The sequence below is a fragment of the Lynx rufus genome, unplaced genomic scaffold (assembly GCF_022079265.1).
Source record: "Lynx rufus isolate CCGP_SWC_20201006 ecotype Redwood Valley unplaced genomic scaffold, mLynRuf1.p SCAF_28, whole genome shotgun sequence".
Taxonomy (NCBI): domain Eukaryota; kingdom Metazoa; phylum Chordata; class Mammalia; order Carnivora; family Felidae; genus Lynx; species Lynx rufus.
Genome location: NW_025814843.1, coordinates 3,598,676 through 3,610,702, shown reverse-complemented (window position 1 = coordinate 3,610,702; position 12,027 = coordinate 3,598,676). Strand labels below are relative to the sequence as shown.

Here is a 12,027-nt window from a genome sequence, read left to right as displayed (position 1 = left end):
GCATCTTATACTTCAAGTTCTTACAACATGAGTAGAAACTGAAATGAATGTTCAAAGAGAAATCATGATGTGAATTCCTTAATTCCAGGCTTGAAGATGACAAAACACCAGTGCTTCTGATGTTATAAAAAATTACTTGCTTAGGGGCACCTGGGTGGCTCAGTCAGCTTAGCGTCTGACTCTTAGTTTCAGCTCAGGTCATGGTCTCACGGTTTTGTGGGTTCGAGCCCTGCGTGGGGCTCTGCACTGGCCCCACTGAGCCTGCTTGGGATTCTCTCTCTCTCTCCCTCTCTCTGCCCCTCCCCACTCCTGCTGTCTCTCTCTCAAAATAAATAAATAAACTTAAAAAAAATTACTTGCTAAAAGAGAATGACGAGGGGCGCCTGGGTGGCTCAGTCGGTTGAGCGGCCGACTTCGGCTCAGGTCACGATCTCACTGTCTGTGAGTTCGAGCCCCGCGTCGGGCTCTATGCTGACAGCTTGGAGCCTGGAGCCTGTTTCCGATTCTGTGTCTCCCTCTCTCTGACCCTCCCCCGTTCATGCTCTGTCTCTCTCTGTCTCAAAAATAAATAAACGTTAAAAAAAAATTTTTTTTAAATAAAAGAGAATGACGAAAGGATAAATTCCAGGATTTTCTCTTAGTAAAGTGATCTATCTCCCTTTAAAAAAAACAAACAACAGGGGGGCACCTGGGTGGTTCAGTCAATTAAGTGTCTGACTTTGGCCCAGGTCATGATCTCACAGTCTGTGAGTTCGAGCCCTGCATCGGGCTCTGGGCTGACAGCCCCCTTTCTCACAAAGGGGGTGCTCTGCATCGTAAGGTGTTGGGAGGTGGGCTACTGGTACCATTAGTTAATTTAAAAGTGAATTAGGCATTTTCTAATGAATCAGCCTGGAACCTGCTTCCTATTCTGTGTCTCCCGGTCTCTCTGCCCCTCCCCCACTTGCACTCTGTGTCTCTCAAAAATAAATAAACATTAAAAATTTTTTTTAAATAAAAAGAAGGGGTGCCTGGGTGGCTCAGTCGGTTAAGCGTCCAACTACGGCTCAGGTCATGATCTCGCAGTCAGTGAGTTCGAGTCCCGCATCAGGCTCTGTGCTGACGGCTCAGAGCCTGGAGCCTCTGTGTCTCCCTCTCTCTCTGCTCCTCCCCCACTCACACTCTGTCTCTCAAAGATGAATAAATGTTTTTTAAAAATGCATTTAAAAAATAAATGAAAATTAAAAAATAAAAATAAATAAAAAATAAAAATCACCACCACCACAAAAATAGCAGTCCCATTCACAAGTTTCTTGAAAGCACAATCTCCTTAATTCTCTGCAAACTGATTTCCGGAGGCTCGTCAGTAGCTTCCCTGTCAATAAACGCAACCTCCGTTTTAGTGCTCTTTGTGGTTCGTTCAATCATTTTATCGAGCGCCTGCCATGGAGTGAGTTCCTGCCACTAGGCTAACACATTGGAGGTGGCCATGTGTGGTTTTGGGGTTTTTTCTCATTCAACAAGTATTTTCTGAGCTCCTCCCGTGTGCCAGGCACTGTGCTCTGTGGGCACCGGGGGACACCCTGGCCTGGAGGTGAGCCTAGGTCATTACAGCTACCTCTGGCGCAGACAGTGAGACCCGAAGAACACGCAACATGGACACCTAACTTCAGCCCGTGGGAGGCAAGGGAATCTCAGAGGCCGTCCCCGAGGAAGCGACATCCAAGTTTAGTCTAAAGGATAAGAAGGGACGATGAAGAAGGAATCTCTGGGTGGAACAGCACAGGCCAATGAACAGTAGAAACATGGTACAAGCTATGCTGTGGTGGTCACAGGGAATTCGAGTCACACGGAGGAGGGCACGGGGGTGTTCAAGGGAGGTGACGCCTTACCTGGATCTTCAAGGATGATGAGGCGTCTCTTAAGGAGGCGAAGGATGTCCTGGAAAGACCACGCTGCGTGTGCAAAGGTACAAAGTATGGCATCTTGGGAGAGGTGTAAGGGAGTACGAGATGATGGCTGAAGGGTAGGGCATGAGGACAGTGCAGCACCTGGGGGACACGAATGCCATAGTAAGTAGTTTGGACGGAAAGTGATAGGAATTGCTGAAAAGAGGAGAGAGAGAGAGCGAGACACAGAGAGTTAGTTCCCTTTTATAGTGATGGCTCCAGCTGCTACATGGAAGACACATTAGGAGAGTAACACCGGAGCGGGGGAGACAAGTTAGAAAGAAGACTATTGTGGGGCGCCTGGGTGGCTCAGTCGGTTAAGCGTCCGACTTCGGCTCAGGTCACGATCTCGCGTTATGTGAGTTCGAGCCCCGCGTCGGGCTCTGTGCTGACTGCCCAGAGCCTGGAGCCTGTTTCGGATTCTGTGTCTCCCTCTCTCTCTGACCCTCCCCCATTCATGCTCTGTCTCTCTCTGTCTCAAAAATAAATAAACGTTAAAAAAAAAATTAAAAAAAAAAAAGAAAGAAGACTATTGTAATCCAATGATTAGGGTGAAAAATGACAGGTCCTCAACAAGGCAGTGGCTGTAGGATGTCAAATGTAAACAGCTGATTCACTGATATAAAGGAATATTAACGACACGGGCTCTAGAGTCAGACCGCCCGAGGTGTGAATCCCAGTCCTGTCCCTCCCTATCTGTGAGCAAGTCACTTAACCTCTCGAGGATCCCATTGCCTCACCTGTGAAATCAGGACAATGATAAAGACCTCCGTTGTTGAAAGGGCGACATAGCGTAATATCCACGAGGAACGCAGCCTGAGGCAGCACTCGGTGAATGTGCACAAATGACAGTCACCGTCCTTAGCACCATTAACTGCACTTGGTTGACCAGATGTAGATCCTGAGAGAGACCAGAGACCACAGTGACTCCAGGGTCTCTGGCTGGCCACAACTAACAGAAAGCAGAGAGAGGAGAAGGCAGGTGGGGAAGGAGGCCCGGGAGAGGATGCGCTCATTTGTTGAGAAGGAAGTGCCCACCGTTGGAAGAGATAATCCTCCAGTCTTTCGCACCCTGGATCTTGCTGTGTGTGCCAAGAGGGCAAGACCCTGACCACTTGTTACCTGGGCCACTTCTCAGTGTTGTCTTTGTGGCGAGCAACCTTGAAAGATGAGGTCGTGTCTCCCTCTAGGCTTGCTTCCTGCTTCCTGCATGAGCGATGGATTCCCAAGCTCGATTCCCAAGTTCCCCCCTGATGCAAACCACTGCTTGCAGAGCATCCCTCTGAGCCCGTCGTGCTGCCCCATGGGAACTCAGAGGCAAGGGAAATTGATGCAAATATGCAGCTTCTCATGCTGTATGCGCCTGAGTAATAAAGTCCTGTGTCTCTGACCCCGGAGTCTCGTGTCTTCTGCCAGCATCGATGAATCAGTAACAGGTTAACTTATTAACTTATGAGTTGGAAAGAGAGACCTGGGGACATCGGTGTGCGCACGGCAGGTAAAGCCATGAGTATAAATAACATTGCCTGGGAAGAGGTCTGGGGCATAGTCTGGGTAACACCAACAAGGAAAGGATGAAAGTAAGAAAAGGAGCTCCCGGATGACCTCAAGAAAGAAATCTAGAGGGGAGTAATGCCTTACAAGCCAAGGGAGTAGAGTTTCAATCAAAACAAAATAGGAAACAGGAAGACACGCTGCTTAAAAATCAAGACTGAAAGCAACCACTGAACTCAGCAACTAGGTGACTGGCAGAGACATTTCAATGACATAGGGTGGCCAGAAGCCGCCCCCCCCCGCCCACTCCAGAAGAGGAGAGAATGGAGGTAAACATCTTAAATAAATGTCTCCAAAAAGCTTAGCTGAAAAGGAAAGAGAAAGGTGGAGCATTGGTGACTGGAGGGGATGCAGGCAAATGAAAGTTTTCCCTGTAAACAGATGGGAGAGATCTGAGCAGATTATACACGAAAGAGAACAAACAAGTCAGGAAAGAGGGAAAAGTGGAGTAAAAAAAAAAAACAAAAACAAAAAACAAAACTCAGAGTAAGGAAAGATGGAATCAGGTCTCTGCAGAAGAGGAAAAGGATGACATTCAGATCCCAAGTGAGGGACTGGCCGGGACCCTCTTCCACTGAGGTGGCATTTGCCCCAACCACACGCCCAACCTGCCTGCTCAGATTGTGGTTTGCCTGCAGGTGCGTGGAGCCCCTGGTCCCTAGGGAGGGGCCTGGTCAGCAAGTTTCCCTGCTGGTCACCATGCCTGGCAGTCCTGCAGGCCAGAGATGACAGGCACCAGAGTGTTTCCCAGCCTGGGTTATTTGGAGATGCCATCAGTCTACTCCCCACACAAAGGGTCCAGGCAAGTTTGGAAGGTGTTGGGTAAGGCCTGTGAAGCCAGCCTCCAGGAAGACTGAGTGTTCCCTGCCAGTAGAGATGGGCATTTGGGAGTGGGGCATCCGAAAGGGAAAGAAAGCCTTCTGGGGGAGACACAAGGGCTCATCCTCCGGGTCCTCGGGGTTGGCGGACAAAACACCCATGGGAAGACCCCAGTGCGGCTCGCAGAGTAGGGAAAGGAACTGTCCTTTGCAGAACACCTGCACTCTGCTTGGAGATTCTGCGGCCCCTCCTCCTACCCTCCCAATTCTTGACACAGTGTTCTTATCCCCACATGACAGAGGAAGGAGCTGAGGGCTTGCCTGATGCTCAGCGCGCAGTGCGTGCCGGGGTCCAGCTGTCTGTGACTTGGGAACTGCTCTCCTGTCCCCGTGGCCCCCACTGTCCTTCGCACTAAAGCGTCAGCCAGGGCCTGGGTCAGGGGCAAGCGCACACAACGTTAGCACTCCTGCAGCCCTGCGGACGACACGGGGGCAGCCACCACCGCCTACGAGCATGCTCTGTGCCAGGGAAGGTGCCCCAAGTGCCTTAGCCTTCTCTCCCGCAGGGCCCTGGTTGGCTTCCCAAGCACCATCAGACCTCACGGGGGTCTGATCCCTTAGGGGCTAGACCTGGCAGAGGGAGGGGGCCGGCAGGACTGGGTAGTTGTTGGCCCTACATGCAGGCATGCCTCTGCTTTATTTGCACGGGGTGACCCGGAAGAACCTCGCCCAGAGGTGTGAGAGCAAGAACATGAGGAGACAACGGTTCTTTACATCTTGATGGTCCGGAGCCTTTAAGGGACTGACGGAAGCAGCCAGAGGGGCTCTCTCCATAAAAAGGCACGCCCACGACACACAACCTTGGACACAGTTTACGTCTCGGAGCGCCAACCACCGCCACCCCCACCCGGCCCTCCCCCGTCGCCCCCTCCGCAGGCCAGGTGTCAAAGGAGCCTAGGGGCTGGCTAAAAAACGCAGATCCCCCGGCCGCACCGCGGAGACTCTCATTCAGTGGGTCTGGGGCCAGGCCCGGGAGCCTGCGTTTTTAACCAGCACCTCAGATGACTTCGGCACCGACGCGTCGCAGAGCCCACTTTGAGAAACCCGACTCTGGGGCTGAGACACCCCCCCCGCCCCGCCCCCGCCATGTTCCAAAGTTTCCCCATCTCGTCGGGCGCACGGACCGCCTCCCCTCACCTCCCGCGGGCCTCGCCCTCGCGCGCGGTCGTGGAAGCGTCTGGGAAACCCGGCGGGGGCCCAGAGCGAGGGTCCTTGGGGCCTGCTCGCCCCGGGCGCCAGCGCGCCACGGCCCCGGGAGGCGCCGCGCGGTGGCCGGCAGGGGGCGCGGTACCGAGGACGGCGCCGGAGGGGTGTCCGGCGGCCCCAGCCCGGAGCCGAGGGGCGGGAGGGAGATGGGAGGGGAGCGCAGGGGAGCGGGGGAAGGGAGGCGGGAGGCGGGAGGCGCGCGGCTGCGCGGAGCCGGGCGCGGGCGCAGGGGCGGGAGCGGGAGCCGGAGCCCGAGCCGGGGGCGGGGCCGGCCGGGGCGGGGCCGGCGGGCGGCGAGCGCCCGGGGAGCGCGCCCGGGGAGCGCGGAGGGAGGAGCGAGGGGAGCGCGGGCAGCCGCTCGCCCCCGCCCCCGCGCCGCCCGCGCGCAACAGTTCCCCCAAAGTTGCCGCGCGGGAGGCGGGCGCGCCCGGGCGGCCGAGGGGCGGGCGGCGGGCCGGGGACGCGGCGTCGCGGCCGGGCGCGGGCAGTGCCGGCGGGCGGCGGCGGCATGGGCACCCGGCAGACCAAGGGCAGCCTGGCGGAGAGAGCCAGCCCCGGCGCGGCGCCCGTCCCCCGCCGCGAGCGGCCCGACTTCTGGGCGTCGCTGCTGCTGCGCGCCGGGGACAAGGCGGGGCGCGCGGGCGCCGGCGCGGGGCTGCCCCCGTATCACCGGCGCGTCGGCATGGTCCAGGAGCTGCTGCGGATGGTGCGCCAGGGCCGGCGGGAGGAGGCGGGGACGCTGCTGCAGCACCTGCGCCAGGTGAGCGCGGGCAGGGGGCGCGGGGGGCGCGCCGGCCCCGGGAGCGCCCCGCCCCTTGCCGAGCAGGCCCGGAGCGCCGAGGACACCGCCCAGGGCCCCCCTCTCGCGGGGATGGAGCCGGTCTGGCAGCAGGTGCCTCGGCGCTCCCGCTGAATTTGAGGCCTCGCGGGGCGGGGCGGGGCGGGGAAGGCTGGCCCGGTGAGGCCCGGCCGAGGGGGACCTGTTGGAATAACGTCCCCGTTTCTCTCCTCCACGGGCAGAGAGGGAGGCACGTCCCAAGGATGGTCGGTGGGAGCGGGTGCGGGGACGGATGCCTGGTCTGCGCCAAGGCGCTTTCCTTCCTCTCTACCCGCTGGCCGTCACCAGGGGTCCTCAAGGAATGCGCAGTTGTCAGTTATCCCCTTCGGGAGTCCAAGGGCGCAGCCCTGGGACTGGTGAGGCGCCGGCCCCCAGGTCATTTGGCCACCGGGAGGCATCCTGGATTACGGGTGAGGTGGGAGACAGCGTTGATCTCCCCTGGCTTACTTTGACAGGTGCTCAGCCAGGAGTCCCTGCTGAACAGTAGAGAGAAAGGAGAGGGGGGCTGGCTTGGTTTCCCGTGTGAGTAACCTGGTGCAGGAACTTCGGGAGGCGGCCAGTACTCTGCCTTCAGCCTGTTCCTGTCCCTGCCCCATTGGTTGGGGACTGACTTTGCAGATCTGGCCAGGCCCCTTTGCTTTGGGGCTGTCCTGGGCGGCCGCTGTCATCCACCTCTCTGGCTTGTTTTCCACCTGCTTTCTTGTGAGGGAGGGGGGCCCCCCTGTTCCATGGATTTTGGTGAGTGAGTGAGAGAGAGGCAGGAGTGTATACGTCCCCCATCACCAAGTTGGCTTGGACCAGCTTTGGGGGGTGGGGGTGGGTGACAGAGTCCAGGCCCCGAGGTATTCTCCATCGGTGGTGGAGTCCAGTGCGGATCAGGGAGCAGGAGACCTCAGGTGGCCTTTCTGAAGTTTTTCCATCACTAATGAAAGAGGGTGTAGGAGTGCCTTCCTTCTAGGAGCTTTCAAAATCGAATGAGACGCACGTCCCTTGTGGATTTTATACCCCCCACCCCCACCCCGCCACACACACCTTTTATATCTGGTTTACCCTGGAGTATGTTCCCAAGATGTGCACTGCACAGGGAGAAGAAAGCAGAGGCTTGGGGACTTGGGGAGACTCGGAGCTTCTGCTCTTGCCTTAACTTTTCCAAACAGCATCCAGAATGATGCCTGAGACAGCTCCGGATCTCTAGGTTTCCTCTCTGGATTGAATCATTAGGGAAAGATGACATTACGCGCAGCGTAACTTCGGCAGTGTGTGTTTCTGTCCTCCGAAAATTGGAAACCAGCGTATGGCCTCTGTGGAAGCTCGTTCGCTTCCAAACAGAATAATGGATTTTCCAGACCTTCGTAGCCCATTCGCACACCAGACAGTAAGAAGGTTCTGCTGACCGCAGGCTATTCCCCCAGCATTGGGGTGGGTGCTTCAGGGGGTCCAGAAAGAAGAGGGGAGAGGGCTGACAGGCGGGGGTCGAGACAAGCCCCTGCTTAGAAGGTAAAAGAACCAAGTAAAGCCAGCATTCTCGAGGGCCGTTCGGGTAGGGCCCGGCAGGAGTTGGCAGACATCTTGGGCTCCTCCAGTCCCCCTGAAACGGACTGTGATTCCACCTCCTGAAGCTGAACTTCTCCCTGGTTTTTGGAGAGTCACAGGGTTCTTGAGACAGGGAGCATTTCCTGAGACACGTTGGTCTTGTGTGTGGCCTGACACACTTCTTCGTGGCAGGATTGACAGGGCTGATGGGGGCCAGGACGGGGTCAATCAGACTTGCCCCTTTTCTGTGACAGCACCAGAATAACTTGCCTCCCAGCTTGCGTGGGCCAGGCTCCCTTGACCTCTGGCTTGTGGCTGAGGTCTGCAGGTCTCTCCCGAGCCAGTGATGGGCTTGCCCTAGGGGCCTGGAGCGCTGCCCCGTCGCCTGGAACGCGTACAGATCAGGGCTCCTCCAAGAATTGGCCACGGGCCCTGGGCAGTGCAAGAGGGGAGCACGCCAGGTGGCCAGATGTCAGAGAGGTGGTGTTCTCGGATCCTGAGGCTGGTTAGAGGAATTTTGAGCTGGATCTGTGCTGTGCACCTACGTGGCTCTTTCTCCCGAGTTGTGTTTTCCTTCCCAGTTTGCTCCTCTCGTCTGGAGGTAGTGATGTGCAGAAAGGGAATGAGCAGTCACTGAGAGATAGGGAAACACCCAGGGCCTCACCAGGGGGCGGACCAGGTGAGCCTCTCTAGGAACACAGTGGGCCCAGACAGGTGAGTGCCGTGCTCAGGGTGCTGCATCTTGTAGGTGTGTGGACCCAGACCCCCAGGGCAGGGGTAGATGAATAGGAAAGGTAGGAAGCAACAGTAGCCAGGGCAGTAACAGCGCTGGGTTACTTATTGTGCATGGTGCATTCTCCTGTGCTTGGAAACGTGTTTGGCTGCCGGGTTTGGGAATGCCCTGAGCGCTAGGGTCGGAGGGGGCTTAGCCTCCTGTCCTTGAGCATCTCGAGCCCCGGAAGAGCTCCGGACGCTCTTCCCAGACTAATGCACCAGGCGTGCAATCTTGTGAGAATTCCCGAGGGTTCACAGACCCCAAGTTCAAGATTTGCTCCAGTCTGGTAACTGCCCCCTACCCCCCCACCCCCCACCCCCCCCCCACCACCACCACCACCACGTGACTTGCTACAGGCTCAGGAATGCTGTTTCCATTCCTCAGGACCTCGCGTGGCAGTTTGTGGTGGCCGTTGGTGTCATTTCTTCTGAATGCCCCTCGTTCGCCGCTAAGATTTGCAGGGTAGTTTCCCTGATTGGAGACTTTCCCGCTAGTCCGTGCTTGGCACCTGTTGGAGAGGTGTCAGGAGGCTTTGCTTAATGGTCATGATCGTGAGCCGTGGCCCCTGGGGCTCAGGCAGGGTGCCTGAGTGGACCTGTTTCTTGAGGAGCAGTGTAATCGTGAGGGGAGCCTGGGGCCAAGGTTCAGCTCTGGCAGCTTGCCTTCCAGTCCTTAATCTGCTTTGACCTTGGACCCAGCAGATAACAGCTCTCTGAGCTGTATTTCCTCATTTCCCAAAGAGTTATCTGGGGTCCTGAGCAGAGCAAACGCTACAAAGTATGTGGAATTGAGTCAGCTCTGCACGTTCTCACGGGCAGTGATAAGACACGAGAGAATCTGCCCAACTTTGGGTCTGGCCAGGCTACGGGCAGCGTCTTGGTATCCTTTCTCAGGCCAGGCCCAAAGAGCTTTTGGGTCTTGTCTACCTGGCCAGGGCTCAGCCTGGACCAAAAAAGCTCCCTGCAAGTTCAGAAGCAGTGGGGGATGCGGGACTCATGGGGACAAAAGAAGAAGCCACCTATAGATAGAGGAGGCCATTCCTTTCCCCACCGCTGAATTCCAATCCTGCAGGATGTCTCCATTCTTTCCCCCACGTGCCTCTCCTTAAGTCTTGGGCTCAGGCTTGCCATCTTTAAGGAGCCCTGGGGAAGAAGTACTTTTAGGCATAGAGAGAGGGCAAATGCAGCCTCTCCGAGTCCCACAGATGCAGACTGGCTCGTCGGCCGGCTTCGTGGAGCACCAGAATAAGGGGTCAGTTTCCCTAGGAGATGCCAGGCTGCAGTGGCCCACGTCCTCCTGTTCACCAGCCTCCCCGCTCTCTCATAAAGAGAATCCGACCGGATCAGTCCATTGCCACTCAGTATGGCGCAGCCCTACTGGGCAAAGCTATTCCAGGGCTAGCCTGTCCAGCCCCATTCAGTGGTGTGGCTTCGCCATGAGCGCTGGGTTCAGTCTGCTGTGGCCAGAGTGGCAGGGCTGACTTCCCTCTGTACCTGGGAGCATGAGCCATGTCAGCTAATGCAAAAAAAAAAAGAAAAAAAAAAAGAAAAAGAAAAAAGAACAACTCCCCTCCTCCTGCCCGGGGCCAAGGGTAACTTGCTAACTAGGGGGACTGAATAGGAGACAAGCATTTAGAGGCTCCCTGGGGTCCTGGATACTGGGCAGGTGCTTCCTGGCTGGAGTCAGAAAGATGAAGAAAATAGCCTTGAAGGTCACCTTTTTCTTCTGACACCCCACCCGAGAAAATCTCTTTAGGTGAGCAGGTTGGAGGACACCGAACACGGAGGTCTCCCACCCTTGGCCTTGATCTTATTCTTCCCTGACTTGAAATGCATTTCCTTGTGTCCAATGAACGCTTCTTGCCTTTCCAAGGCCGCCCTCCGTGTCTGCCCTTGGCTCTGAGATTCACTTGCCTTTTCGGTCCTACCACAGTGGGTAGCGTTTAATCATCCGTACGCAGTTTCTCACCTGACATAGATTTTGTTTGTCAGACTAAGTCATATGCTTCCCGAGCGTGGAGACCCCACCATCTCCCCCGCCCCGCCCCCGTTGTCCCTGGCATGGTACTGAACACCCACAGGCCTATGACATTCTTCAGTAAGTCTGTGCCCTGTGAAGATGTGCGTCCACATGTCACCACTGTCACGGTGTGTCCTCAGAAGGCTCGTGAATCCCCAGCCACAGCTGTGCATCTGGGGGCTTATTTATGAGAAGCATTAGTATGACCGTGAGATCTGACATGTTTGCTCTCTGTGTCATTGGATGCCTGGGAGCAGTGTCCTCGGGGCTTGGCTGTTCCTGGCGGCCTGCCAGGTGGTGGTGTTCTTGGAGAGAGGAGTGGCCCGCTGCCCGGCCTCCGTGGGCACCTTGGGGATCCCATCCTGCAGGTGCGGTCTGGAGCCTCTGCCGAGGTGGCCGCGAGGGGGGTGGGGGGTGGGGGCCGAGCCTGAAGGGAGAGCCTGGCCTCCACATTCCCGATCGGCTGCTTGTGCTGAATCATGTTCGTTTCACCCACAAAGAGAAACCTTCCTTTTTTAAAATCCACCGCTCTCTGACTGGGCTGGGCACAGGCATTTCCAGTAATAAAGGTGTGGAAGGAATCCCATGCCGGGGCCTGCTTTGCTGGTTTGCAAGGCCAGGGACGCGGTAGCCTCTGTATGGGCAGCCATGACCTCGGGGCTCGGGCCTGGGCCGGCTGTCCCGACTTCACATCTGGTGGGCTGGGGGCCTTCTTTCTGGAACACATGCCCACCTCCTCAGAGATGACCAGGATCTGCTTTGCTGTTTGTCTTCAGAGCTCCTGAAATACCCTGGGGTCCACGTATGGACACCCCTCCTTGGTGACCTGGGACACCCCCTGCCCCTTCCCCCAATGTCATTTCATTTCCGTGTGTGCTTCTCTTGGGCAGAGGCCATAGATCATGTACTGGGCACAGTGGGTTTTCAAGAGATCCTTGTCGAATGGATTTTAAACTTCTTCTCGGGCATACTTCCCCGAGACCACTGCTCCTCTTTCTCAGCAACCAGCGTGGTCTGGCTCAGACTTCTGGAGTGTTTCCACCCCAAGCACGGAGCCAGGTTATCCTTCCAGTAACCTGCAGAGTTGGTATTGTCCCCGCTCCCCGTTCTCTGGGTGCCAGCAGCTCCTGTGCACCCTGCACGCCCCCTGCAGGTGAGAGCCACCTGGCACAAGGGTCACCCAGGTGACCAGGGTCTTTTCTCTGGCTTCCCCACCGGGATGCTCAAGGGGTGGGGTCGACATCCCCACTTTAAGGAGGGGATCTCCGCCTGCCATTTCTCCCGCCCTTCCCCTCC

At 56.8% G+C, this 12,027-nt stretch overlaps 1 protein-coding gene across 1 annotated transcript in view; it reads left to right on the top strand.

Annotated features, from left to right (window-relative positions):
- The first annotated feature begins 6,607 nt into the window (after positions 1-6,607).
- LRRC75A (leucine rich repeat containing 75A) overlaps positions 6,608-12,027 on the top strand; it is a 46,160-nt gene continuing 40,740 nt past the window's right edge. The window contains exon 1 of the mRNA XM_047090124.1: positions 6,608-6,760. Coding sequence (XP_046946080.1) covers positions 6,608-6,760 — 153 coding nt within the window. The remainder of the gene's footprint in view (positions 6,761-12,027) is intronic.